The sequence below is a fragment of the Zonotrichia leucophrys genome, chromosome 8, assembly GCF_028769735.1.
Source record: "Zonotrichia leucophrys gambelii isolate GWCS_2022_RI chromosome 8, RI_Zleu_2.0, whole genome shotgun sequence".
Classification (NCBI taxonomy): domain Eukaryota; kingdom Metazoa; phylum Chordata; class Aves; order Passeriformes; family Passerellidae; genus Zonotrichia; species Zonotrichia leucophrys.
In genome coordinates, this window is record NC_088178.1 from 6,719,529 (window position 1) to 6,745,442 (window position 25,914).

General features: G+C 42.2%; 1 protein-coding gene across 1 annotated transcript in view; it reads right to left on the bottom strand.

Annotated features, from left to right (window-relative positions):
• The window catches only part of HMCN1 (hemicentin 1), a 170,751-nt gene that overhangs the window by 95,827 nt on the left and 49,010 nt on the right, over positions 1–25,914 (bottom strand). The window contains exons 10-23 of the mRNA XM_064720409.1: positions 22,355–22,476; positions 18,657–18,932; positions 13,650–13,791; positions 13,128–13,255; positions 12,310–12,423; positions 11,501–11,659; positions 10,654–10,848; positions 9,874–9,972; positions 8,349–8,476; positions 6,569–6,713; positions 5,215–5,327; positions 3,871–4,030; positions 2,943–3,117; positions 604–731 (exon numbers count right to left, since the gene is read on the bottom strand). Of these exons, the coding sequence (XP_064576479.1) occupies positions 604–731; positions 2,943–3,117; positions 3,871–4,030; positions 5,215–5,327; positions 6,569–6,713; positions 8,349–8,476; positions 9,874–9,972; positions 10,654–10,848; positions 11,501–11,659; positions 12,310–12,423; positions 13,128–13,255; positions 13,650–13,791; positions 18,657–18,932; positions 22,355–22,476 (2,084 nt within the window). The remainder of the gene's footprint in view (positions 1–603; positions 732–2,942; positions 3,118–3,870; positions 4,031–5,214; positions 5,328–6,568; positions 6,714–8,348; positions 8,477–9,873; positions 9,973–10,653; positions 10,849–11,500; positions 11,660–12,309; positions 12,424–13,127; positions 13,256–13,649; positions 13,792–18,656; positions 18,933–22,354; positions 22,477–25,914) is intronic.

Below are 25,914 nucleotides of genomic sequence, written 5' to 3' on the forward strand. Positions count from 1 at the left end.
AAGCTTTTATGATAGAGTTAATCACATTTTCCTTTTGGAATTTTAATTTCCTTTCCCTAATCCCTGATCTTTGTATGTTTCCAAACACAAGTTCAGACAAGGGAGACAAAATACAACTGGAAGCGATTCTGCCGGTCCTACAGAATAATATCAATTCATCCTAAGTCTTTCGCCACAATATTTTTTTTCCTAAGGATCATTGGCAATATAAAGACTTTTTAAGAAATGCCTGAAACAATAACAAGTGACATTTTTTCAGACTTGACATTATGTGAGTGTTAAAGAGACAGTGGTTGGGCCCCGGTGTGGGAAGAGCAGGAGAGAGACAAAGGAGCAATATGAGATAAAGGTAAGGAAAGAGAGAAGGACACAGGTCCTGGCTGGAGCCACTGGACACCTTTACGCATGTCTATGTATTTCTGGGTGTTTATACAATATTTACTTTCCACAAAATCAGTAACTCACATATGAAGATAATACAACCTGAAAGAACAACAGCTGAGAGGATTTAATGTCAATTAGGAAAAAACTTTGGAAACCTCTTAAAGATGCTCAGTTCCACGTGGAAACTTGCAGATGATGAACCCTGGAGTTCCAACTCACCATGTACACTGAGCTTCACTGACTGAGTCACGTTCCCAGCAATGTTTGTGGCGACACAGACATACATTCCACTGTCTGAGACTTGGGTCTCACTGATCTTCATGGACCCTGAGGGGAGGAAAGTGTGTCTGGAAAAAGAAGAAGCAGATAAAATGTATAAATATGTATGGAAAGGTGAATGACCTCTCCTTGCACACTGCTAATGTTTGCTAGGAGCTAAAATAACACCACTCTTACCATATAACACAACTATGACTTATATTTACTCCTATTCTTTCTAACTCTTTATGGAGCCCCCATATTCAGAATACACAGCAAATATCTAAACTTTAAGATCCAAATTACAAAATTAGGTTCTAGCTATTTATATGACTTATTAAAATGTGATAGAGGCAGAGAACTTGAGCTCTTCACCCTCTTGTTAAAATTTTTTGCTCAGCTCAGGTCAAGAGGGCCAGAAAGTTAAAATTTTTATTAGTGCTTCATCCTGGCAAAAAAAGTGACGTTACATTGATTCAAGATGGAAGACAGGATTTTGATTCAAAACTGTTAATTCTGGTGTTTATAGGAATTGCCATTATTCCCCAGTAAACAATTCACTACACAGCATTAAGTTCTCCCACAGTTCTGGTCACAGATCTTTAACATCAGAAGCTACTTGGGCCAGCTAAGCCAAAATCTTCTGAAAGAGTCAAAGGTAATAGAGACAGGGAAAATAAGTGAGGAGGAAAGAAAAATGACAGCTAAGGACTGATGAGAAGAAATTCAAGCCTGGCACTCAAGGTAACATCCAGAATTGGTGGATCATCTGTCTTCCGTTCTGCGGCACTTACTAGGACAACTTTATCATAAGGACATAAATGGTGAATTTGGGGATTGCAAGGCTGGAGAGATGAATGAAAGTGAAATGTATTTTCTCCAGTGTAAAATCTGTCTGATACTACAATTCCTCCTCCTCTGCCTGTATATTTCCAAACTTTTTGGCGCTTTTTTTAATAAGCCCAAAAGACAAATTTCTGAGGCAACTTCTCCTCCTTGACTTTGTCCAGTAATTACATTTGCTTTCTGATAAAAGTTCCTTCATATCTGATTTCCCTCTTCCTTTGTTTACTGTTCACATTTCTAACAAGATCTTTGGGTGGTCTCAAACAGTTCTGTTTGGACTAATCTGTAACTTTTGCTGACATCTGTAAACAATTTTATGTAATGGGCTGAGCTGGACTTCTGTTCCTCTGGACAACTTGGATCTCACCACAACAGCCATGAGCAAGTATCCTAATTTATCAGCATCTCCTGAGGTAAAACAAGGACAAGTAAGAGATGAAGAATGCAGATTTATTAGTGCATGCAACATGCTCACAGGACACAGCAGAAAATCCTTCATGGATTACTGACAACAAGCCAAATCCCTGCACATGAGCCTTCTTCAGCAGACACAGTGGCAAAAGATCTGCTGAGGCTGTCACAGGCTCCCTGGAATGACTCCAAGGTGCAGGTTTGGCCAGGAGGATCTCCAGTACAACTCCTTAGGTCAGACACCGGCTGATTCCATCCATGGATCACTGGGAGACACCAGCAAGCACAGTGTGCCTCTGGCCAGCCTTGTCATTCCCTGTTTTATAGACACAGCTGGTGCCTGGCCCTTCTGAGGGACCCTGAGGAGCAGAAAGCAGCAGCACAGTTCGTGACACTACCTGGCACTCCAATGGGGAGCTCATCTCCCTCTTGTTCTGTGCCACATTAAATAATAAGGGAGAACTCTAACACTGTCCAACACAGTTCCCTGCTCTTCATTCTCTAAGGCTGTCAGCTCAACATTTTACAAGTATTTAACTGTGCTTTCACATGTTCAAGAGTCTCTGGTTAGTTTCTGGATCCAAAACACAGTACACAACATGCCCTTATCAGCACACCCAAACATTTATCATCATCATCTGTATCCTACTGGCAGCCCAGGCTTCACATAAATCACAGACAGTGTTCCCCTGACATAAATGTGAAGTAAGAAAAGAAACACAGTTTTTAGACAATTACAATCATGCACAGATGATGTGGGTCTCTGGGCACCACCACAGCACAAATGCCCAGGATCTCTTTCCTCCTGGCCCCCTGAGATTGGATATAAGCACAAGCTGGAATGGGAGCTGTGAAATCATGCACAGGCTTAGCAGGCTTGGGCAAGAGCTTCAAGACCCAGTACGAGAGGTCAGGCAGGACAAAGTAACAGAGTAACACCTTCTGAGCAATCCTGTGGCAGTCAGGAATCACACACCCTTCCAAAATCCCAACAGTTTGGAGGCAATTTCAGTTTTCTTCAGTTTTATATCAAACACTGTTACCTTGGAGAGAATGGAGATATGAGCTGCATTTCTTTGGCCCAGGTAATTATGGGGGGTGGCAAGCTCCTCACTTCACATGGAAGTGTGACATCTTCCCCTGCAATTACTGAGACCTCTATGGGTTTATCATGTGCATTTCCTTGCTGGTCTCCAGGCCCGGACACTCTGGGTTTCACTACAACATGGAACACGTTAAGAAGCTGCAATGAATATACATATTTGTACAAATGTAACATCATACAACATCTCTTTTTTTATCATGTATAAAACATTACAATCCTGTTTTAATGACCTGTCTGCAATAGAGATAGATCCCTGCCATGCTGATATACAGTGCCTGTAGCTCAGACACAGACTGATGCCCACATGGAACACCACAAATACCAGACAGCCTTGACTAGCCATTCAACAAGATGGACACAACAAATGGCTGTAATTCCTAAGTGTGCTGAGCTCTGCACTGCATAGGTAGCTTGCAACCACTCACTCAACTGTTACACAACAGCCTCAGTAACTCCAAGCCATAAAAGCCTTGCAAACCACACCTACACCTGAACCAAATTCTAATAACATTGGATTGATGATGACAGGAAGGCTTGGGACTGGTGGGATTAAGGGATCTTCATTCCTCTCCCAGCAGGAAATTCTACTCCTGTACAGATGCTTCCCATCCACTTCCATAAAGCTGAAATTATGCTCAGTCCAAGGTCTGTGAACTTGAGGTAAGAGGGATAAGGAGGCTTTAAGGGAATTATAATGGCTGAGGGACAGGCCTTTTGGGATCAGTCATGTATAAAACAGCCTGGTTTGGGGATCCAGAAGCACCAACTAGAGAAGAGTTCCCATCCCATGTGCTGTGAATGTGCCTATCTCCCAATGCACTGGGTGGGTGGCAGGGGTACTGCAGCTGAGCTGAGGTGACACCCACCATAGACAGTCAGCTGCACCTTCCTGGTGGCATAGCCAGCAGCATTGGTGGCAGTGCACACGTATTCCCCGCTCTCCTCTCCCCCTGGGGACACCACATACAGGCTTCCATCCGACCCTGCCGAGAACCTCACGTTGCTGGGAAGGATTACCTCTCCTTTCTGTGGAAAGAAAAATAATCAAAGTCCACAGTGCATGGATTTTCCAAAATAAATTACAATTATTTAACTGTAATCATGTAATCCAAATTACAATTATTTAATTCAATAAAAGCTGCTTTTATTTTTATAAGGCTGATATGGACAAAATATTTTATATTAGCTAAGAAACTTAGCCCTAAAATTCAATTTACACAAATTAATTAACTACAATTAACTCTGCACAGTCCTTGGGTATCATTTTCTAAGAAGTAATAAGAACAGATGCACGGGGATTCTTATGCAGAGAACTTACTACATTTTACACACCCAAAGTCTTAAATGAAAATTTAAAAAATAGTAGTCAAGAATAATAATCAAGACTTCAACTGAGGTAATTTTGACATTGATTTCTCATGTCAAAATGAATCTTGTATATGTTACACAAACTTGTTCTTGGTCAGCTGCCTCCTCCTTGTCTGTAGTTGGATAAGTGATTAAATAAAGAAAAATAAATCCTCCCATATTCTCCTCTCTATCAAACCAACAGTTTTTTTAACAGTTAACCATGTTCTATTCCTTCTTTGAAACAAAGCTGTTCCCAAGGCCCCAATCAGTTACATCTGCACAACTTCTGAGATCCACAAGTGTCTTCACACCACATCATGTGAGCTGTAACATACCCCAAATAACTGTTACTACCAGAAATTATCCTGCTCAAGGAGGAAAAAAACCCTAAAACTGGCTTTAAGACAAATTCCCTCAAAGGCTGAGGTCCTCCTTGGTGCACATCTTGTCAAGGCCATGACTGAAAAGTCATGGGTTAACCCCACATTGCCATTATTAAATACATTTTCCTCAGAGAAAAAAGTCAGAGCTCTACAAGAAAAATGAACTCTCAGTCTGTGGCAGGCTGCCTAAAATCCAATTATCAACTCACAACAGGAACAGGAACAATTTCTAAGTGTAAACCCCATAAAGATACAGCGATAACCTAAGCCCTGCCAAAGAATGGAACATTGAGCTGTGGCAGGACCACGGCCAAAAGTTCTGCTCTAAGAAACAAAAGCAGCTCTGAACAAACAGAGATTTCCAGGTCCCTCAAAAGTGCAGTTTTGGGCCATGTTCTTCAAATATAGTTTTTATGGCAACTAAATTATGTGTTCAGCCCATTTTTCAGCATGATCAGCTCAAAGGTGAGGAGTTACCTTGGACCAGACAATGGATGGCTTGGGAACTCCACTTGCTTTGCAGGGCAGTGTCACTGGGATTCCTTCAATGGTGCTGAATATCTGCTGTCCGTGCTGAATGACAGGCACGACTAAAACACAGGCAAATATTAAAGACATGCAGAACACATTACAACATGAAACAACTCTTATGAGAAAATCCTTATATGCAATTACTACTTCCTACTGGCAAGGAGGTTTGGGACCTTTTGGCCTCTTCTCCAACCCTAACAGGGACAAGGAGCCACTTTCCAGCCTTTCAGGACAGAATAAATCCCTGTTCACTACATAGACTGCCAGCCATAGGCAGTGCATTATGTACACGCAGTTTTTAACTAACTGCAGGTATTTCACTGACTGAAATTGTTTCAGCAAGGCTTTGTCACATTATCCTCTGATAACATTTTAGGCTTTGCTTCTCAAAATCAGTAACAGGAAGACAACAAAAACCTGAATTCCCTCACTCAGTTAAGCCGCCTTTGAATTAACAGAAAAATAAGGTAAGATTTAAGGGTACAATACCAAAACCAAGATATTTATAAACACATACAAAGATATTTCTTCTTGTTCTCAAGCTCTGAAACATCCAAGAAAATAGTGTTGACATGGAAGATCTTATGAGTATTTGCCTGTACTAAAAATTTATAGTCATTCTTTATATAAAAGGAGGTTTCAGCATCTTCAGTGAAGCTCAAAATAAATCTCCCATGATTAATTTAACATGTGAGAAAATTTAACATGTGAGAAACTATGAAGTGATTGTAGCCTCGCAAAGCTAGCACAAATATGCTCAGCTGAAATACAGATGAGTTGCCAAAATGCTAACACTCTGTCTTGCTGTCAGTGCAGTTTTTGGTATGTTTTAATTAAAGAGAAAAAAATAAGCAGGAGGAGAATGGGGATGACACCAAAAACAAACAAATTATGACTTTTGCCAAACTCATAATTAATTTCCTTTCATTCTAATTCTCCCATGAGCTGTGCTTCTTTACACCAGTTACGAAACACGCAGACAGCACTCCTCATGGTTTTCTAGCCAACTCCCATTTGCACCTGCCTGTTAATTAAACCAGATGAAGATTGCACAGCGCAGCCTCTGAACGAGGATCTTTTGTGAACACAAAATAGTTTTATCTGATTTTACTTGAAAAAGAGTCTTGATCACTGAGCTCCTCCCTGCGCAGTGCACCCAATCCCCCCTGTGTTCCTTTACAAAGCAGCATCATGACAGGAGAGGTGCCGTGGGCAGCTCTAAGTGCAGCGAAGCAGTGAAAGCCACCGTGGTCAGCGCTGCCCCTCGTGCCCCAGGCTGGAAGGGCAGGCTGCTGCTCACCGAAGACGTGGACAGTGGTGGTGCTGTTGCTGGTGCCCGCCACGCTGCTGGCCATGCAGGTGTAATCCCCCCCATCCTGCAGCCGAACCCGCTCCAGGTGCAGGCTGCCGTCGCTGCGCACGCTCACGTAGGGATTGGGAACCAGCTGCCAAAGGAGAGAAAGGTATTTACCTTTCACTGGGAAATACTCCTGATACACCCTGGGATACAGTGTGGCTCTGCTTGGCTATGTCACATTGTTAAAAATTATGTGCTCCTGCAGAATTTTACTAGAGCTTTTCCTACTTTCCATTTTTAATACAGAACTAATTTTACTTAAGAGTTTCAGCAGCACCTCGTATTTACTGCTGGAGTGAGAGTAAGAACTGCAAGAGACACACTGCCACAGCATATCCTGTGCCGCCACTCCTGCTTTTAATGAAGCAAACCCAAATTTAGCTCCATTACTTCACTGTATTTTTATTGATTATTCCAGTAATTGATAAGTGCAATGACTTGTTCTTCCTCCACAGGCAGACTATTTTCCTTTACAATTATCAAAACCTTCTAACTTCCATATCCATCAAACAGATTGGCTCTGAAGCAAACCATTGTGCAAGAGAATTGTAACTTTCACCAAGGAGTAAGCCTTGAAGAGTTATATATCCTACAGCAACATCAAACACCCTGAGCTTGGCAGCACAGCCCTCCCTCATAAAGAGTTGTTAGAAAGCAAATCTGTTCCAGTCACACTCAGAAGCAGCTGAATTCTTCTCTAAATATAACTTACTCCAACACTTTCCTTGGAGCACAGCATTTCCCAGCAGTTTACAATGACAGGAAACCAGCACTACTAGAGAGAGGAATTAGCAACTCAACAAGGAGGATCCTGCCAGTATTTCTCACAGAGCTTTACAGCCTGTGCGCCTTGCACAGCCTAAGGAAAAGCCAGTGATTCCCAGAGACACCTAAACTGAGCTGGAAACCTGAACGGGGGTCAGGTAGCACCAGGTTCTGCTTTGTGACAATACATTAGGCATTTTGCTACAGTATTTTAATTCCAGTTGTGTAGAAAGGGTTTTAGGGAGAAATTAGGAACAAAGATAAAAAACGGCTTCATAGGGTAAAGTCAGAAATTTTAGTATTAAAGAACTGAAGTTTCATTCACACAACCAACCCAGGTGCGGTGTCTACAGCATCTTTCTAGAATCTCTGAGTGATTTGGGTGGGAAGGGATTAAAAAGATCACCTAGCTGTGTCTGCAGGAGATATAAACTGGCAATGGTATGTTCCCAAGGGGGAAAGAAAACACACTCATTCATGCTCTGAGTAGAGCACTACCAGGAAAGGAGGATATGGAACAGGGATACTGGTATTTAATTCAGCCCATCAGCAACAGGAAAAGGCAAGATGTTAAAACATCCTAAATCTACAGAAATTGTCTGGTACCTTTATTTTGAAAAACCCACTTTTGTCATTCCAGCCACTAGCATTCCCATATTCAGAGTCCAAGGCTGAAGTTCATGAGCTACAAAAATGCATAAAACTCCATTGAAAGCAAACAAAATAGAAGATAAAAGAATAACTCACAAATACTTTGGTTCAAAGTTCTTTTCTAGACCTCCCCATCCCTCACTGCCATCTCCTATTCCTTGATCTGTACATCAGGGTCAGAAATTTCCTGGCACAGCCAGTGATCACATTAACTTTGGCAAATTAAACCAAGCTGTTATCATGCCTTCAGATGTCAGTTGTAGCTTTCTTCTGCCAATAAATCTTACAGGAAACAAAGCAGTCTTACCACCACATTGTTTTTAATCCACCTCCTCTCTGGAATGGGGTTCCCAGCAAGCAAAACACAAGGCAAAGTGAGCTGCTGGCCCTCAATGACATTGGCTGTGGCTGGGCTTGCTCCAATCAGAGGAGAGACTTGAACAAAAAGGAAGAACAAGAAGAAATTACTAGGACTTCTTATATATTCATGTGAAATATTAAATTAAATCAGTATTAAATTGAAGACATGAGAAAAAAAGAAACAAATGTAGGGGTAGCACAGGAGAGATGGGAAGCTGGGGAAATCCACCAACAGTGATCCTTAGTCTAAGGAATGGGAGCAAATGGAAGATGCTGTTCAGCTGAAACTGGATCCAATCAAGGGTTTCCCTGTGAACTCTGGCACCAAGATGATTTATCATTTTTCCTTACTTGGGCAAAATACCAAAGAACAGATGTCGTGGGCTTGGAGAGAACAAAAAGTAAGTTGCAATTTCCATTGGGCATAAAATTGTGAAGGATCAGAAGAGAGGTCACAGCCCCGCAGAAAACCTGCACATTCTGTGAAAAGCCAACAGCAAACATGACTTGGGCACATGGCTGAGAAATTAAATTAAGTACTGGGCATTATATAATACTTCAAAACAGGTAAAAACATGTCTATCAAACCCTGCCAGTATTACTGGCTCTTGCAGTAAGTTTGAAGCTAACAAATGGTTTCTTTGATGGCAGGGAGACTCTGTTCTTATCCTCATGCAAATGCACACATTCCATTGCATTATTTTTCTTTTTTATTGCCAGATGTCAAACAGATAACAACCAAGCCTCTAGCAGCATGGATATTTGCAAGAGAGTAGGGTTAGATGGGATATTGGGAAGGAATTGTTCCCTGTGAGGGTGGGCAGGCCCTGGCACAGGGTGCCCAGAGCAACTGTGGCTGCCCCTGGATCCCTGGCAGTGTCCAAGGCCAAGTTGGATGGGGCTTGGAGCATCCTGGGATAGTGGAAGGTGTCCCTGCCCATGGCAGGGGATGGGACTGGATGGGCTTTAAGGTCCCTTTCAACTCAAACCACATTGTGGGATTCTGTGGTGAAGGCCAGATATTTATTGTCTTCTTGGATCACCAAGATTCCTTCCCACCTACCTCAACATTGACACAACTACATTCATTGCTGCCTTTATTTGTTTGTTTTAAGATTAATTAAATGGCAGGAATCCCATCATTAGCATCCATCATTATAGTGATTTTTCATTCCTTAGTAAATTTACTTCATAATAAGAAAAAATACACAGGATAAATCACTTCTCTAAGGTTCCAGCTAAAAGTGCAGGTGGAATTAATTCCAGTTAGTGCAGACATTCAAAAAAATGTTCTAACAAGCAAAATCCACTGAAATAAATTACAATATTCCATGTAAATGTTTCCTAATTCAGTTTGTACGGATGACACATAAATACAGCACGCAGATAGGTCAGCATGTATGGACACAATTCCCAGGCATCCTGCCTGCTGCCCAAACCCCAACAGTTCCACTGCCACGCACTGCTCTTACCCAGTCCTGTCACTGTGACCGTGGCTGGCCGGGACTGAATCCTCCCAAACTGGTTCTCAGCTTCACACACGTAAGTCCCTTCATCACTGACCCACAGATCTACAGGGGAGAAAAGAGCTGACTGCAGGATCTGACATAATACTGCCCCTCCTGCTCCACATGGACACCATGTCCCTCTCTCCCACCTTCAAACACTCAGTTTGAAAAGAGCACTCCTTTCCATCAGACACCAAGTACCGAAGCAATGAAAATACAGAAAGGAATTAAAAGCTAATTAAGAAAACAGAATAATATTGCTCAGCATAAGAGTCACTGAAATGCTGCAAAATAATCAAAATTACAAAGCCACTTGCAAAGTTTTTATTATTACCCAAATTAGGACAGATCTAAAACACTGAGTTTGGAACCAGTTCTCTACCAAAAAAAAAATCCAAAAAAAAACTCCACAACACAAAAGAAACCAACCACACCAAAACAAAACAAAATCCACCAAAAATGAAAATTTGTGGCTCCTCAGGATCAGAGACTATAGCCTATGTGTATTTCAACAAAGATTAATAATAATCTTGCTTGAAGAGTGAAGCCAATGACTAAACACAACTCATAGCAAAATGAACTGCATGTCAACAGCACTGATGTCACTATCACAAACACAATCTGTGATAGAAATCCAGTCTCTTTACACAGCTAACTTACTGTAGTCATACAGTAAAACTTAAATGCCTTGCAAATGTCTTAGTTCCTCATGGAGTCTGCTCTTTTAACATTGAGTCTACCTACTCTGGATGGCCAGAGCGCCCGTCCTGAGCTGGCTGCTGGAGCTGAGTGCGAAGGGCCGGGAGAAGAGGGGAGCCCCATCCAGCCTCCTCCACGAGACCCTGGGCTCAGGGTAGCCCTGCACGTAGCACGGCAGAGTCACGTTGGAGCCCAGATCCGCGGATTCGTCACCCGGCTCCTGCGTGAAAACGGGGGGAGCTGGGGAGAGAGCACACACTGAAAGTGAGCACTGTAACACAGCCATCCCATTCTCTAGCATCACTGATGACCTCAATTTATGCCCCACTGTGCATAGGCTTTCTTCTAACATTTCCAACTCTAGAAACACTTTAAGTATCAGCGTTACTAAATTCCTTGTCTTCTGCAAGCAGTGCCATGCATTCAGAAAGCAGATGTGCCTGACAGGAACATTTAACAGGATGCAATGTGTCAGGCCAGAGGCAGATGGAAAGAATTAGGAAAGGAGGAGAGGAAGGGCTAAATTACTATAACCTCACAGAGTAACTCAAGCTTCTGTAATTAGTTCTGTTTGAGAATTTTGTTAGGTTGAGGTTTTAACAGCTTCCTCCTCCTGTGCCTCTCTTCCTCCCCACAACTTCTTTACTTTGCAAAAGAAGTAAGACTGGGCTGGAAACAGATGGGTTTTAAGGTCCCTTCCAACCCAAACTACTCAATGATTCCAAGCTGGAGTCCAAATGTGACAAAGAAGCTGCTTAACCAACACCACCAAGAGGTGTTCCCAGCACACACACAGATCTGTTAGAAAGAACTGGGGAGCCAAGGCATCACTCCCTGACCAGTACAGCAACTCAGCAACCTGAGTGTGCCCATGCAGGTTTTAACTACTTACACCCAACGTCCAGAGTTATCTTGCCAGCAGCTCTCCCTGCCTCATTGGTGGCCACGCACATGTAGTCACCAGCATCCAGGTCTTGTGTTTCCTGGATCTTCAGAAGACCCCGCTGAGCATCAATAACGAGAAATGCTGATGCCCTCAGCTCTAAGTCACCTAAGTCCAGATAGAAAAAAGGCAATATAACTGTTTACATCAAATATATACCTATATTTATCAAAATTATCCCCACAAAACAGTGTCCAAGTTTGAGTTAGCTCACAACATAGCAGCTGTACGAACTCAGGAGAGGAGAACTCTGACTCCCACTCAATTGAGAGGACACGTTCATTACTACACTAAATACATCTTTTTTAAATTTATTGGTTCCACAAGGCAAAGACAAATCCAAGTATCTCTGGACAGAGATCAGCATTAGGACAGTGTGTCAGGCTGTACTTCTTCCCTAATTAGAGGCTACATGAAAACACAACAATAAGGGCTAGAGAAAAATATTTTGTGATTTTTGTAGCATAAAGCTAAATGTTTTTTGAAAGAACAAACCTCATGTAAGCAGGCAGGAGGCTCAGCTTTGTTTTACTATTATTATTAGTTATGCTACAGTGTGTTAATTCAGCATATTTAAATAGAAGCAAGAATTTATGCCCTAGAGGTCAATGCCATTTCTTCTAGATTTAGAGAATTTCACAGGTCTGTCACTGGTTGAATACAACATAATGCTCTTGAGAGAAATGAAGTCACTTCCTGATCATTGTTTAAAATATTGCTGCTAAATAAATTACTCAATCACCAAGCAACGAGCACACCTTTAAACCATTTCACTTGAGGGGGTGGGATTCCAGTTGTTTTACACTCCATAACAGTCGTGTCTCCAAGACCAACCAGAATTTCACTCTGGACTACGGTCAAGGTTGGGCCCTCTAAAAAGAAACGAGACAGAAAAAAATAAGCTCTGCACCCAAAGTGCAGGCAATTTTTAAGATATAAAGCATGAAAGACTCTAATTTTCTCTTGTTATATGGAAGAATGTTTGCATTAAAAGTCAAACAGACCTTAAAGTGGAAGATAAACACTGGGAAACAAGGAAAAGTAAAGTCTGGTCCAGAGCACCTGAATCATATGCAAAATGTACATGAAATATAAGGACAAGATCAGAAAAGTTTCATCGTGTAGAAAGTAGTAACATGAAATCATTTTCCTCCTCCAGCTAGATGCAGGTCATAAAATAGTTTAATACTCTGCTATCAATATTTTAACACAGTATTTTGATACAGAAACAAAATTTCTTTTCTAAAGGACTCAGGGTTCCCAGTCTATCTCATAGTAAGACCCTATTTTAGGGTTTTTTTAACCTAAAAAGTTTTCTTTTAGGGTTTTTTTTTACCTAAAAAGTTTTCTTTTTAGAAAGAAAAGAGCTCCAAATACTACCTAACAATACTACTCGGGTTTGAACCAAAGGCAAAAGAGACATCTGTGAGCTGTTCAACATACCTTCTGAGGTTTTTGAAATTTCTACCAGAATGTTCTGCAGGGTTCTACTCATTTTAACAGCTCCTCCTCCCTGATGATGAATTAGTTTATTTTTTTAATTTTAATACATAGTTTTCCTCACTTTCTCACTTACCGATGTATGTGAGGATGGATGTCTGTTTCTCTGTCCCAGCTGAGTTACTTGCCAAACAACCATAAATTCCTGCATCTCTGGGAGTTGCCTTTCTTATGATTAAGGTGCCTTCAGGGGTCATTCTGTACCTGGGAACACACAAGGGACCAAGCAAAATTATTAGAAAGAACAATGGTTATATCCACATTCCAAGCAGCCACAGCAGAATGAGCAGATGGTTTATAAACAGGTGTTTCTGGGGTTTATTTCCCCATGATAAACACTATTAGTACTATTATATCTAGTACTACATTTTGTGAAAAGTACACAAATTAATCTTGTAAAAAAACCTGGAAAATAGAACTAAAGTGTTTCTCTGTTAGAGATGAGGTAATACAATTAAAGAGTTATCAAAGCAAAGACTGAGGTACTGTTTCCAAAACTGACAGACTCCTGTTGAAGTAGTAGAATATATTGGCACTATTAAACCTTCTTTCTCACATATGATATTAAAACAAAAATGGAGACAACTTCAAGTCCCACCTGCTGGAGCCAATGATAAACATATCATTGAGTGTCCACACAACTGTTGGCTTTGGGTAACCTGTGGCAGAACACCTGATGGACACTTCAGAACCTTCTGTAAAAGTCTGGTTCTTGGGTGAAATTACAAGCCTCGGAGGTTCTACCAAAAGAAATTAAAAACAGCATTTAAAAATGTCTTGTTAGAAAGCACAGGTTATGATAAGAACTTCATTGCCACTTTCAAATAGCCACATGGTGAGAAAGCAACCACTTGTTTCCACTAGCACAGTCCAAGTCTCAGACTAAAACAGCTTTATAAAGGGGCATTAGGTCAGAGGCATTGGCCTTCCTGAGATGGGGTTAAAAAGGCAGCAAAAGAGTCAACTTCGACAAACACCAGACAATGAGCAACATGGTGTCCCTGCCCACGGCAGGGGTCAGAACAAAATGAGCTTTAAGGTCCCTTCCAACACACACCATTCTTTGATTTTATGAAATTTATTCAGAATATCGGATACTAAAACCCACAAACCTTCAGGTGGGTCAATTGTCAGAATGCAACCTGAGGGATAAGAATCAAAGTCACAATATATGTGCAGACACACAAGTGGAAGAGAAGTGAAACTGCAGGGTTAACAACTGTAAAGGATGTTATGGATTTCAAGGGTGTTTTCACTAGAAAACCAATTGGGGAACTCAACAGAATTCATTCATTTTTAACCCAGAGAGGTTGTGGACTCCCCACCCCTGGAAGTGTCCAATACCAGCTTGGACAGGGCTTGGAGCAACCTGGAATAGGACAAAGAGCCCCTGCCCATGGCAGAGGGTGGCACTGAATGGGCTTTAAGGTGTCCCCAACACAAATCATTCTGTGATTCCATAATCCTTAGACAGGTTTCCTCAGTAAAAAACGACCACCAAAGCAGTTCACTTGGGCAACAGACACTTTCTATGGTAGGTATGACTTTGTCTTACAGTTGCAAGAAGATCCACACCCGTGGATAAAGTTAGTTGAGACCAGTGAAAGTGGCTGTTACAAAATAAGTACTACCATTCTTCATCTTTGGAGCTTTGTCTTTTGCTCAGCTCTCTGTATTTATGAATTCCTGGACAAACCACAGGACAAAAGCCTAAGTCCAGGTCCCATTTGTGAGAGTCCAAGAGGATGAACACATGGAACCCAGAGGTACCTCACATGCAGGGCTGCTCTGCACAGCCCTTCTTTCTTTGTTCCAGTGGGAATTACCCCATCCCACTGGCCATGGGGACACTTGACACATTTCAGTGGCTGCTAAGGAGCAGTGTGTGCAAGAGCAAGCACGAGTGGGCAGGAAGGGGCCAGAAATGGTTCCATGTTACAGAACTGTCCCCCAGTGACTCATGATGTGCACAGCTTGCTCAGCTATTTTTATTTGGTTTGACATCCTGCCAAGAGATGCTGGGGGTATTCTGCATGCTCTGGTCACAGGAAGGTCTCCTCTCCTGTTGGGATTAGGAAACTGGCTCTGATGGCAATTACACACCAGGCTTTGGCAACACACCACTGTCCATGCCAGTATTTTCACATGGTATTAACAGGTATATCACATGGTATTAAGCAGAGCAGGAAATAAAGTTTAACTTGTATTATATTTGTAATAAAATTATTAGAAAACAGTCAATATAAACAGCTGTAATAATCAAGATATTGACTAAGATCAGTGAGGCCCCAATTGTCACCATTTGACCATCCTGTCTTGCCCAAATGCCAGGGATCAGGCAGGCAGACAGAAGGGCTTTCTTGTATGTCAGGTACATTTAATTTCCTTTGCTTTGTTCTCTGTATCTCAGAGGTGAAGATTTGTAGATAAAAGGAGAAGCACAAGCTCATTACAGTGCCCATCTCATTCAAGGCTGCACAATGAAACCTTTTGAACAACACAGATCATATGTGAAGCTTCTCAAGAGACCCCACCCACCTACAGAGCTGCCTCCAGCTCTGGGCCTCCAACACCAGCAGGACAAGGAGCTGATGGAGCAGCTCCAGAGGAGGCCGGGGAGATGCTCCCAGGGCTGGAACCCTCTGCTCTGAAGCCAGCCTGAGAGAACTGGGGGTGCTCACCTGAAGAAGGCAAGCCTCCAGGGAGACCTTGAGCCCCTTCCAGTGCCTAAAGAGGCTCCAGGAGAGCTGGAGAGGGACTTGGGACAAGAGCCTGGAGGGACAGACACAAGGAATGGCTTCCCACTGTCAGAGGCAAGGTCAGATGAGATACTGGGAAGGAATTGTTCCCTGTGAGGGTGGGGAGGCCCATTTTCAGAGTGTTTAAAAATCTCAGAGTGCGATAACCAGTTCCTCTCTGCCCATTAACACAGTGTGCATCCACAGACCTAAGTATCAGTTAGAGAGAGATCTGAAAGACCAGGATGTTTATTTCTGTATTGTATCTTTTCAGAGAAAGGAGCAGAAAAATTTTCCATTGGGAAAACGTAATCTACTGCCAGCTTTCCCAATGGCTGCATACAGAAGCTGAATGGCATCTGAAGGGTTTGCAAGTACTGTCACTTGTGATCATTTTAATTTGCCTGGAAAAAATTATTTCCATCAGATTTCTGGGGGTACTCAGTGTGTGATTGTCATGTACAGCTTGCAGTGCTTGTTAGGGCCTGGAGTAGTTTTCAAAAAACAGTTTTTATTTGGCAGTAAAGAGTAAAGGGTGGCCAGATGTAAGAGCTACAGCTTTATGGGCTTGTCATTATTAACATGCCAAAGAGGGAAATTTGAAGCCTTGTTAATTGATGGAGATGGGTCCGTGCTCTGTGTAGTTGTAAGTAATTCAGAATGTCAAATTAAATTCATCCTGAAGCCCTTTATTATTGTTGGACCAGCTCCATGTAGATCTCTGAATTTCGGATCATAGGAGAATAAACACTGCTTTCAACCCCATTTTCTCTCTGGGGTGATTTAAGGCAGAGAACAAATACTGGTGGCTCTAAAAATAACCCAGCATCTGCTTTTCCTGCTGAAGGGGGTTGTAGTAAACCCTTGTTTTGAAAGTGTTGGGTTTGATGTTGCTGTTTCTGAAATGGAATGTTGATGTGCCTCCTGTGCCAGCATCTATGCAAGTACAGCCTGGAGCCTTCACAGGGCTGACTTTGTGCCCCAGTTGTGTGCTGTGCTCAGGAGAACACACTGTCCCCATCTCTCACTGCTCCCCACGACCAGGACACAGGTAGGGCACAGCCCTGTGTGAAACTTGGGCCTCTCTGTAGGCTGGGGGTGCTGCCCAGAGCACTCTGGAAGGTCCTGGAATGCAGTTTGATAAAGCCCATGGAGTGCTAGGACTACCAAGTATGTGCTCAAATTTGGAGTTGTGCAAGAGTGGCTATGTAGTGTGAGTTGCTCCAGTCCTCCCATCAGATTGGTCTTGTATGGAAACATAAATGAATTTATGAAGGGATTCCTTACTTTTTCAGGTTCCTAAAGGACTATGTTGCAGCTTGATGGAAATAATTTTTTCCAGGCAAATTAAAATGATCGCAAGTAACAGTACTTGCAAGCCCTTCAGATACCATTCAGTTTCTGTATGCAGACATTGGGAAAGCTGGCAGTAGATTACTTTTTCCCAACAAAAGAGGCAGGCACTACTGCAGAAAGCTGAATTCAGCTGCAGCTTGGTGTTTCCTATGTATTTATTCTGGTCTAAGCATCCTTTACGAAAAACAGGGAAAACTCCACTCCGACTCTCAGCTAAGACTGCCTGAGCTGCCCAAGAGGGTTCTCTCAAACATGCTTGAAAGCTGTTAGCACTACCAGGACCAGCCAAAATGTAATTCCCAACCATTTGATACAAACATTCCACATATATAAAGGATTTGAAACTTGATATTCTGTTGTGACAGCAGTAAAACTCTGTTAGATTTACTAGAAAAAAAACACCAGAAGCAATTTGGTCAATGTATTAAAGCTCCCAGCTGAGCTACAGACGTTAGAGAGGAAAACCTAAATCCCAGGAAGAGAAGAATGAGGGAGAAGCATTTCTCTTGATGCCTCTGACATGCTTGAATGAGTGTCTTGATGGAAAAACACCGTACAATTCAAAACTAGGTTTTCCAAATGCATGGGGGTTGAGGTTTTTTCATTACTATTTTCCTTTCAGCTTGGTTAAAGATCTAGGTTAGAGAAATCTAAGTTAGTTAGAAATTAGGTTAAAACTCTGCTGTAGCAATCTAAGGGTAATTTAAACAGATATTGAAAAACCACACTTCATTCTGCTGTATTTTGTACTAGGCCCTACCCAAGTGGTTCTACTAGGTACCTACACAAGGTATTCTACCTCAGGAACCAATACAGGAAAAACAACATCCCTTTAATAACTTTTACAACTCCACCTTCAACCTCTGTTTTGGAGCACTGCAGGTCAAGCTATTCCATTCAAAACTTTTTTTTTACATAATTCTAAGTTTTCCATTAGCTAACAAATTACTACAATTAGAGCAGAAAAGTTAATTAACGATGGTACCCCCTCCGCACAGAACATGGGCCAGCAGCATCGCAAGCAGAAATCTGTTGGAACCACCTAAAAGTGACATTAAGATTTTGAGTTCTGTCACTCCTCACCCATAGACAGGCACCAAAGAACCAAGGTTCAAATCTCCACGCAATCAAGGCAAATAGGAAAAAAAATCCTGCAGTGCTTCAAAGTCTTAAAAATATTTGGTCCAATACCAATTATTGCAGTTATACTTATTTGTTCCTGGTATACAGCAAAAGCCCAGACCTAGATTTGTTTGGTCTCGCTCATGCTGCCTTTTTTAGTTCTGAGTGATTTTTTATGAAATCACACAATGGTTTTGGTTGGAAGGGATATTAAAGCCCCTCTCATTCCACCCCCTGCCACGGGCTAGGACACGTTCCACCATCCCAGGTCGCTCTGAGTTCCATCCGGCCTTGGACACTTGCAGGGATGGGCCTGTCCAAGGCTGTGTGCAGTCTGTTCCAAAGGGAGCCCGGCCAAGTGAGCCACGTGCGTGGTATCCCATCCTTACCTTGCACGGTGAGGAATACAGACGCCGTGGCAGATCCGCCCTCGTTGGCAGCAGTGCAGCTGTAGCTGCCCGCGTCCGAGAGCCGGGCCGGCCTCAGCTCCAGGGACAGGTTGGCCAGGACGCGGAGGCGCAGCGGGTCCTGCAGGCGCGCGTCGCGCCCGTGCCGCTGCCAGGTGAGGTTGTAGCGGCCTGCGCTCAGCACCAGGCAGCTCAGCACCGCCCCGGCCCCGGGCAGCACCGTCACGTTGGCGGGCACCTGCAGCACGGGCGGGGGCTCTGCAGGAACAAGAGCAACAGGGTTAGAGACATTTCAGCGACTGGGGCACTCACATGCTCTGAAAAAATCCCTTCGCCCAGGATTTTTCTCCTGGGAAGCTGAGAGGCCTCAGAGAGAAAGGAAAACAATTCTTATCTCATTTGCTGTGCCTGTGTTGCTCACAAGTGGAACGCATTGTAGGAGATTGTCTACCTGAAGGGAATTGATAATTGGGCTCTGGTGTGAGTTGTTTTGACTCATTGGCCAATTACAGCCAAGCTGTGTTGAGACCCTGGAAAGAGTCATGAGTTTTCATTATTATCTTTTTAGCATTGAGTAAGTATCCTTTCAGTATTCTTTAGTATAGTCTACTATTCTTTAATATAATATAGTATTATAAAGTAATAAATGAGCCTTCTGAGAATATGAAGTCAGGGGCATCATTCCTGCCTTCGTCGCGGCATTCCCAGCATATACGAGCGACCTTTCAGCATTTGCACATTCCTGATGAACAACTGCAGATGCACAAATACTCCACTGAAATTGAACTTTGAAATCACAAATGGTTAAAATAGCAGCAGTCATTCTGCCCCTCGAGATATTACTGATCAAGGAGGCAACATTTCAAGAAAGAAAATAAATTATGTATTACTTTATGCATTCCCATTAAAAATATCACATGTATTCCATTTGGTTTTCCCCAGACTGGTTCTTGAACAAAGAAAACTCTGTAATAAATAATACTTTGAGAGGGATGCTTGTGCAGAAATGAGACAGCTGTAAGAGTAAGACCAAATCTTTATCAGTACATACTAAAACACAACTATCCTAAAAAAGGATAACAACAAATTTAAAAAATAAATCTGTATTTATTAAGGGTTAAAGTTACTCCTAAACCCTGAACCAGCAATAAATCCTCCTCCTCAAGGTCTCCAGGGGGGTCTCAGATGAGGTTCACAAGCTCAGTGCTGGATCCCTGCACAGCACTGCGTGCTGGGTGTGCAGCTCTGCCTCCCTACAAAGTCCTGACAGCAATCACCCCATTGCCAAATCCATAGACTTTAACCCTTGCAGAGGACAGTCAGGGAAAGCTATACTTGCTTACTGAATGGAGTTTCTCCCCTGTACTTGTGGGCTTGGGAGAAACAATAAATCTTCTGCTTTCCACAGGCTTTTCATCAAATATGTTACCTAAACTCAGGAGAGAAAGATGAGGCCAGTACAGGACTAGAATCCTCATCTTTTGAGTACCAGTCTAGAGGGACAACACAAGTTTTGGACTACCCCAGGCACTGCCCACAGCAGTGCTCACACTGAGCCATCCCCCAGCACTTCTTGGCCCTTCAGTTAGGGTGCTGCACAGGCTAACGAGCCATTTGACATTTTAAAGATTTAATAAGAGTCAAACTCAAGTGCTTGCTTTCTGTGAAATGAGAAAATGTTGGCACATCTCCAACACCTTTCACACAACAGTTGCCAGAATGGATTATCTGTGCTATACTGTCTGTCAGCTGGGTAAACCAAGAACACTTGAAAAGATTGTTTACTTTGCTTCAAGAAGAAATTTCAAGTAATTTTCTTGCAAATATTTGTACACAAGGATTTCAAACCATCTCCCTCCCATTAATCCTCTGCAGGGCTCTGAACAGAACAAACTGTCATGTTTACAGAGTGACTCAGTTCCAGGCCATCTCTTGTGCTTTGTAAACGAGGGGATATGGGATTTTCCCCCTTATTACTCTTGGTTTTCAAGTGCTACCAACATCACAAGAAAAAGGTCAGGATTCTCCATCACGTTTCTTTTTGATGAAGAGAATAGTTGCAACTTCCAGACTGAGAATCTTTATGCCCACAACTGCTTGCCCTCTAAGCCATGGTTTGAAACAACATCTGGGAATATCCTTTCTGCTTGTTTTTTGTGGCTAAAATATAAACTAGTGCTCTAGAACCAGGACTTGGGTTAAGACAGATGCTACTGTTCCCTTCTACTCACTACTTCATGTGAATAAAAGGATGTTCCTCTCCACAAATGCATCCTTTGATCTAAGAGGACTCTTTCTCTCCAAACTTTGCCTTGCATAAAATCAATGCTATCACACTGGTTTCTTAGAATTTGCTCATAGTACAATGAAAGGAACACCTTTGCCTGGAAAAGGGAAGGTGAAGGGTTATGGAGCCACCCTCTTCAGCTACTGAGAGGGTTGTTTTAGGGAATACACAATTAGAGTGTTCTCAGGGTACAGGAGAGGGGAAAAAAAAAGATGATAGTCCTTGTTCATAACATGCAGCAGGGGAAATTCCAACCCGATATACAAAATATTTTCCTAGTGGGGGTAGTTAAGCACTGAAGGCTGCCCACAAACTTGTGAAATCTCCACCCTTGGGGACATTCAAAGATTGATTGGACAAGTTCCTGAAAAAAATAATCAAGCCTGGAAGCTAATTCCCTTTGAGCTGTGAATTGGACTAGATGACTTCTAAAGGTGCCTCCAGCCTGAATTGTTTTGTGATTCTGTGATTCATAATCCACCTGCAGTGGCTACCTGGAATAGCTACTGCAAGAGATACGAGGCAAGACAACTTGAATTTCAAGCCATTAAATGAAACCCTGAGTTGAAAATGTTGTTCTGAGTTCTCCCATTCCTCCCTGTCACAGATTATCTCCTCCAGTGTTTTTCCAGCTCACCAGCAACAGTTTTCACTTGCTCCAAGACTCATATCTGATCAACACCAACACAAGGCTGTATAGAATTGATTTTTACTACAAATCAGAAATTATTTTTTCCTCTCATTCTGTCTACACTGCAACTGAAAAATTAAGTGACAAAATTTGCTATAGTATGGGCAGGGGTCTCATCCATCCACCCACAGACAGAAATAAACATACTGTTTATTCAAAATTATCTTTGTGATAAGCCCTACTTTTTACCTCGTTCATTTTACTTCCTCACATTTATTACCACTTGTAAGAAATTCAAGATAATAGATGAGATTTCCAACAATTTACCAAATTTTGTATTGTAAAAAAGCAGAAATTGGAACAGAAGTTTCTTACTTCCTTGTCTATCAGATAACAGATACATACATTGACATTTTAAAGATTTAATACATACAATCATACATACATACAACCAAGTCAACATATAATTGCTACAAAGTGAAATAAGAACAAGAACAGTTGAAATCTAAGATTTAGGTTTTGGATTCTACAGGTCAGATCTATTCTGCAAGTCCAACTGATAGAAGGAACTAAAACAAAACCAAATTTAATATTTAAAACAGGTTTGCTGAATAAACCTCAGCTCACCTGTGGACACAGGTAAGGAAAAAACACAGTAATTAAAAATACATTTAAAACTGGGAATGTATTATATCAGCCCCATGTGCCTTTCTCAGGTGTTGTAGCCAAGTCACCCACCCCAGAAGGGCGGCTGGGACGCACCTGACACGTCGAGGAACGTCTGCGCGCGTCCTGTCCCCGCAGTGCTGCTGGCCACGCACTCATAGAAACCCTCGTCGGACACGGACACCTGGGCAATGTCCCAGCTCATGCTGGATGATTCTCTGCAGGAGAAAAGGGCGCCCACTGAATCCCTCAAGGAACCAAGAGTTACACCAGCTTGGTTTCCTGACTGCAGGCATAAGAGAGTTTCACAATCACCAAGAGGCATGACAGACCTTCTGATGAATCAAACTGGATGTCACTTTATGGATGGTATTTTCTCCTAAGATTTTGCAGAATGTCCCACTTGCACATCAAAAACTAAACCTTTAACAAGTCAACAGTTGTCACACAATACCCAAATGCAGTGTATTTGCTGGCATTCCCTCAGCTGCTTGTGCTCTGCTGTATTTACCACCTGAGATGACACATTCCCTGAAACCAGCAAGTTTCTGTGCAGAGCCAGTGTGTGGTACCAAACCCATGCCTCTTACCAGCAAAGGCAACATCCTCCCACCTGAGCTTCCCAAACTCACAGGTACAGCAATCCAGAGAACCACTGCAGGTATTATCTAGATCCCAGCAAGGCCAAGGCTGCTGGGCAGTAACACCATGTTGGTATCACACACAATGTGAAAGCAAGAAGGGAATAAAATTGTAGCCACGTAGGCTGCTTACATGTGCTTCAAAACAAACATTCTTAGTCTCTCATGATACAAAACCACATTTTATAAACTTCTGGTGCTGCAGACACACAGAGGACAACATAAATGAGCAAACCAGTGGTTCTGCAGTATCCCAGCGCTCCCCATGGCCTGTTGCTATGGCACACAAACAAAACTGATAAGCACCAAAATATCTGTGAGAGCTTTGGCAAGTAATTGCCACATTACAGGAAAACACTACATTAATGACCCCTTTGTTTGTCTGAATAGATTGATTTATCAGCCCTTAAAGGATACAGAAGGAACAAGAGACTTGGAATATGCATGGAAGGTCAATGCTGTAGCACCATGAGACAGACAATCCAACCACACCACAAATGAAAACAGCCTACAGTGACCTTAAATGGCTTTCTACTTGTTCTCTCTTACTTCATACTTTTTCTAGATAGCCTAATATATCATACTTCAAATCTATGACATTTCCCACTGCAATGCTGGCACATGGACATGGCAGCAACTGCCAGCACTAAAGAATAAGGTGGTGTTTCTTCCAAATAATGAGTGAGAAACTCCTTTATTTCATGGAAAGTATGTTAAAAGTGAGGTTAGGCAATCCTGTTCTGCTTCCTTCCTGACTTGTGCTACATGCCAGATGTCAAACATGGAAGCCTTGAGAACAGAAGCACAAAGGGAAATGTGCCCAGGGGCATGGAACAGCTTGGCAAAACAAAGACCTGTGGTGGACTATTAAAGAAAAATTTAGAAATCAAACCAACGCTGGCAGCAAGGACTAACATAGCTCAGGGCATTTGCTCCACACACAGGCACTGGGAGAGGAGCTGTAACTGCACACAAATCACAGGACATGTCATGGGATAATTCAGCACCTTCCAGCACCACTTCTATCTACCAAATTCATTTTACTGTACATGTAATCTGCTGACTGGGCTGTTTGTGTGGGCAGCTGGGCAACTACAAACACTCAAACTCCCCAGCCCAGATGAACCCCTGGCTCTCAGTCACGCAGAGAGCACGGTGGTGCTTGGGTTGTGTCAGACCTCACCTCCTGGACATCCCTACCATGCTGCTCCAGACCCAGCTGGGAGCTCACAGGCAGAAATGAAATCTGTCATTTCACCTCCTAGCACATGGTTTGGAGGGATATATTCTGCATAGTTTACTACACTCGAACAGGAACCACAAATAGCAGTTGATTATCAGTGAAATTTTTAATTATCATGATTGTTATTTTGATTAACTACATGAATTGCCTTCCTTGTCAGAATTAAATGTCTTATTTTTGCTGGTTCTAATCTCTGCAGGATTGGTGGGATCTGCCATTTCTAATTCAGAATGGACTGCTCAGCTCCCACTGCCCACTGGAATGAGGTGCTCAACTACTGCTCTTGACCTCCTTTATCAGGAGGTAACTGGTAAAAAGTTCACTGGGACATTAAGCAAAACACAAATTTTCTTACTATGGTACCACAGGATGCAGAAATGTAGAAAGACAAAACTGTTAGAACTTGACAAAAATTTCTTCTTCCTAACCTATGTTCTTAATTTAAAATTAGGAATTATTATTGGAGCTGATAGTACCTCTGGAAATAAAGTAAAAAACAAAAATTCAGATTTCAAAGTCTGTTCTCCTCATGAACCTTGAGCCTGTAGTCATTCTAAGGGTATTTTCACACAGACAACTGTCACAATAGAAATACAATATTCAAGTCATAAATCATTTAGGTTTTAAAATAAATATTAAAACAGTTGAGTGAAGACATCTCAACACCAAAACAAAACTCATTCAATGCAGAGGAATACCACAGTTCAAATCTGCACTGAACTACTAAGCTGGACAAACCCTGCCTGGAACTTCACTACAAATAAGAGGCAAACAAGCCAAGCTGAATTAGATCCTATTTAACTATGACTAACAATATCTGGCTTGAGACATGTTTTGTTAAATTAAATTTGATGATGTGTTCATTCATCCGCTCTGTAACAGAAAAAAGAAAACCGCGGCCGAATCAGCGGTGCTGGATGTGTGAAGAACAAGGAGAAGTGCGGGGTTTGATACCTAAGGAATGGAAAACATTACACAGCAGCCCAAGTATGTGCTGTGCTGGGGCTGACTGTGTGTCAGTGGCACCTCATTAAAACCCAAACCACACCAAGCTGCAGCATTTCCCACTGCCAGCAGTGCACAAGGGAGCTGCAGGATGTGCTCACTTGGGTATGCTGTACCTGCTGGGGAATGCAGAGTTTAGCCTACAGTCTGCTCCTGAGGTGCTTTGGGCTGCACAGGAGGCTGCTGACACTGTTTGCTAGGGCACACTTCCCTTCTGGTTTTAACAAACAGAATCAAAAGGGGCACTTTATGAGTATTTTAACTAATTAACCTTTTCTTTATTCTCTCACCCTACAAAGAAAGAGCAAACAATTATTTTTCTATACAGAAATCTGAAGAGCCTTCTGGGTATATCCCACATAAATTTTGCTATTTTGAGAGATTTTCTGAAGATGAAGGTTTCTAGGGCAAGTCATAGGACATACTTCTAGGGCCTCCATGAAAGGCATTAAAAATCAAACAAATTAATGTATGCCCAGTGATCTACATATCACTGGGGCCAGAGTGAGGGGTGTGTTTAATAAACAAAGCTAGTTACCAATTTTGCATAATATTTAAAAATATAAATTAAAACAATTTGCCTTCTAGACTTTTAGATCCAGTTTATCATAACTTCAGAGCACACATTTGAGGGGAATTTAGGCCAGAACCTTATAAATCCCATCACACGCAGAGTGTACATCCTCCTCTATACATCATATATAGATATATGTCTCTGTATATAAATATTATCAATATCTCCATAAAATACAGCTTTCCTGATGAAG